Genomic DNA, 4,048 nt, shown 5'->3' on the forward strand with positions numbered 1-4,048 from the left:
CCTCATTGTGGTCCTTGGTTAATAGAGTTTTGAAGTGGGCTGTAGCCGCTTCCTTGATTGCTTCTTGAGAATCGTGCATGTTCCCTTCTCCATCTCGGATTGCGTTCACTGTATTGTTGTTTTTTCTTATTGTGGCTTGTTTGTGAAAATAGGAAGTGTTTTTATCACCTTCACGTAGCCAAGTTTGCCGAGATTTTAACCTCCATTTGCTTTCTTCATCTCTAACAGTTTGAGATAATGCTGCATACAATCTGATTTCACTTTGCCTGGCTTGCTGGGTGAGTCCTTCCACTTCTATATTTTGCTGTATTTTTTCGAGCTGCTGTTTGATTTCTTTTTTTGCTGCCTCGGGCTCCTTGTAATAGATTTTTGCCCATGCCTTTAACGCATTTCTTGTTTGCTTGATTTTCGATTCCCATATGTAAATGGGGGATCCTTCCACGTGTTGCAGCCAGGGTTGCTTGATGATTTCACGTGCTGCTGGGTTTTGATTCCAAAGGGAGGAATATTTGAAGGGAATGGCACCAAGAGGGCTTTGACTTTGCAAAGAGAGGGTAATGGGGAAATGATCTGAGGCAGAGGAGTTGAGGACTTCAGATTGCCCAATAGAGAAGGAGGAAAGGAAAGCGATGTTGACGAGGAATCGGTCAAGTCGCTCCATTATATTACCAGCTCCCAATCGCCTATTACTCCATGTGTACTTGCGATTCTTGGGCTTTAGATCCACTAGATCCTTATCATGCATAATGCGTTCTAACCGATTTCGCCATTGGTCGGCAGTGAAGTTCCCTCCTCTTTTTTCATTTGAGTGTAAGATAAGGTTTAGATCCCCCGCTAGGATGAGATTGTTATCATTATCTCCATCTAACTCTTCTTCTAAGGTGGTCCAGCAGATCTCTTTTTCCCTAAATTGATTGGGAGAATATATGTTGTAAATTTTTACCTCTTTGCCATTGTCCTTGTTTTCCAGCTTAGTGCTTATCCAATGCTGCTGTGTTTTGGTCACCTGACAGCTCCATCTGTTTACATTCCACATAGTTAAAATACCCCCTGATGCTCCCCTAGCTTCGCTGGTACAGCCTTCATACTGCTTGTGTTGTTCAATGAGTTTACTGATTTCAACCTGACTTAGCTTTGTTTCTTGAATAAGTAGGATATCTGGCTTTTCACTACGGATTAACTCCATGAGGGCAGCTTTTTTGGAGGGGTGCCCTAGTCCCCTGCTGTTCCAGGACAGCACTTTCATCATTATTTACCTGTGTTGTGCAGAGGTGCTCGCCTCTCTTTGCCTTTGAGGTTGCCTTCCTTGTCCGAGATTCCTAGTATGAAGGTTTCTATTGGCGTCTGGGATCCCATTGCAATATCCTTTTGTGCACTTTCCTCTCGATGCTGTTTTGCAGATTTCCTTCCTGGCCCAAGTTTTTTCTGAGGCTCATTGGAAACAACTAGATCCTTTGAAAGGCTTCTTGTGATTCTAGTTGAGGTGCTATTCGGTGAAGGTTGAGAGATATGGGGGGGCGAGGAGGATTGATGTTCAGGCTCATGAGAGGGATCTTCCTCAGAGAGAGATGCAAAGGGGTTTGAGGACGGGGGATCAGAAGCCCGTGGAGGGGAAGGAGGAGAGGGAGAAGTAACTTGCTGAGAGGATGGGGGAGGAGGTCCAGAGCTGGATGGTTGCATGGAGGATGAGGGTTTTATCAATGAGGGCTCAGCTGTATCTTGCGGAGGGTTTGATTTTTTTTTTTTTCCGAACAATTTCCCATGCTTCCTCGGGGGCTTCTTTGTTAACATTATCTTCTGATCTAAATTTGGTGCATCTGTTAGCAAAATGACCATATTCATGGCATACCTTACATTTGAAGGGGAGCTGCTCGTAATCCACTTGCTGAATGTGCGTCCAGTGGTCGACTTGGAGTTTGACTGCTTCTGGTAAGCCTTTACTTAGGTCCACTTCTACGCATATCCTCGCACAGGCATACATGTTCTCCTTTGGTTCCGATCTGTCCACATATTTCCCCACTGCGTTTCCAATAGCACGAACAGATTCATCTCCCCAGCAGTGGAGTGGGAGATGTGGCAAGCGAACCCATACCGGGACCGCATTAGGAACATCCATTTCTGGATCAAAATCGGGAGTCCATCGATTGAGATAAAGTCCTCTGGTGTCCATAAAATAAGGACCGTTCCTGAATATGAGGTTGCGATCTTCCACTGATTCAAAGAGGAAGGTGTAGTATCCCCTTCCACAAAATCTTATAGCAATTTTCCCTTGGACCATCGTATTCCAGTTTCTTTCCACCCATTTTTGAACCGTGCGAGGGGAAGGCCACAATCCTGTAAACTGTCCAACTAATGCACGATCTGCTAGAGTTACAGCAGCTCTTCTTGGTAGCGCTGTGGGCAGAGGGATCAGCGGTATTTCATCCAGTTTCTTGATAAACTTTGAAGCTGTGGGACGGATTCGTGCCGTATTGGTTTCTGGAACGAGCATGGCAAATGCTTTCTCCATTTCAGAGAGCTCCTGAGAAGGCTGAGTCATGGCTCCGAAAGGAGGAAAAAAAGGGCAGCGGGGGAAGGGGACCGAAGAAAGAACAAGTTGAGGCGACGAGGCGGAGGGAGCAGCTGCCACAGAGCTACTGCAAGGAGGGCAGGAGGCCCGAAAGAAGACCCGGGCTCGGGAGAGCAGGAGGCTCCAACCACGAAACCAGGTCAGGGCTGCGGCCCAGCAGCGGGGCTGCCTGGCGCGGAGAGCACTAGCAGCTAAGGCCAGAACCAGAAGGGTTCGCTGCCCATTTTCTCAGCGGGATACTAAGTTTAAAGTCTCAACCAATTAAAAGGTAGTGGGCTTGGCCCGGTTCGGTTACTATTCGCACGACGAGCACCGACCTTGCTCGGGATCGAACACAAGACCAGTCCGTCATGACGAGGTCGACCTTACCACTACGCCGCCTCCACGACCTTTAAAGGTAGTGGGCTTGGCCCGGTTCGGTTACTATTCGCACGACGAGCACCGACCTTGCTCGGGATCGAACACAAGACCAGTCCGTCATGACGAGGTCGACCTTACCACTACGCCGCCTCCACGACCTTCATTCAACTCTTTAGGTCTTATCAACTATAAGTTCCAACAATTTAATATAAGATTCTTTTAAATATTCAAAAAATAATAATAAAACAATTGAGAAGAAAAACTAATAAATAACAACGTGCATTATAATTTGTTACAATTTAATTTAGAAATTTCATAGACCTGAATGGAGAAGAAACAATGAACGAATATTCCATAAGAACAAACAATGCAATGCAAATCTGAAAAAATAAGAATGAAAAAAGAATATTTTAACATTGAAAAACCGATCCTTTGTGAGAAGTGTTTAATCTCTGAATTTTATTTTTAAACTGCTCTTTACATGATTTTTAAAATTTATTTTATTAAAAATAAATAATGCTAATTAGTCCTTTTAAAAGCATATATGCTAAACTGACATAAAAAATTACTGCCCTTAAAAATAAATAATGTTAATTAATCCACACCTATCACTAGCATATCCAAAAATTACACCTATTTTAATTTTAAAGCCTGCCTCATTTAAAATAAATAAATTATTCCAAAAAACATCTAAACTAAACTAAACTTCACAAGAACATAGTAATAACATTCCACCTTGGAATTTGTCTGTTCAAATACTTCATAAAAAATATTCAAAAATTGCAAAGTTTTAGAATAAAATATCTGGAAAGCTTATCAATTGTCTCAAAATGTGTCTAATTTTTCATATTAAAAGCTATCAATGAAATCATAGCAAACTCAAAAACCTAATAAAAACTTTAAAACCCAAATCTCCCATTAAAAAATAAAATCTTTAAAACAAAGTAGTAATAATAACAGTAAATGTAAAAGATATTTTTATAGCCAATGTGTTTAAAACAAAAAAATTATAATTCCATTTATCTGTGCCGGGAGCAGTTCAAAGGGAGGCTGGAGGAGCTTATAGGCATGGTGATTGTTGCTAATAATTACGGGCAAACGGAAGTCGGCAAGATGGGG

The 4,048-nt window shown here is 42.5% G+C and overlaps 1 protein-coding gene across 1 annotated transcript; it reads right to left on the reverse strand.

The window, feature by feature from the left end:
* Positions 1 to 1,708: 1,708 nt before the first annotated feature.
* LOC149184743 (uncharacterized) lies at positions 1,709 to 2,539 on the reverse strand. Its single transcript, XM_089415430.1, has one exon. It carries the CDS (start codon positions 2,537 to 2,539, stop codon positions 1,709 to 1,711), a length of 831 nt encoding a protein of 276 aa, XP_089271556.1.
* Positions 2,540 to 4,048: the final 1,509 nt, after the last annotated feature.

Source organism: Pinus tabuliformis, chromosome 3_2, assembly GCF_031772625.1.
Source record: "Pinus tabuliformis cultivar Carrire ecotype Pingquan chromosome 3_2, CPIR1, whole genome shotgun sequence".
Classification (NCBI taxonomy): Eukaryota; Viridiplantae; Streptophyta; class Pinopsida; order Pinales; family Pinaceae; genus Pinus; species Pinus tabuliformis.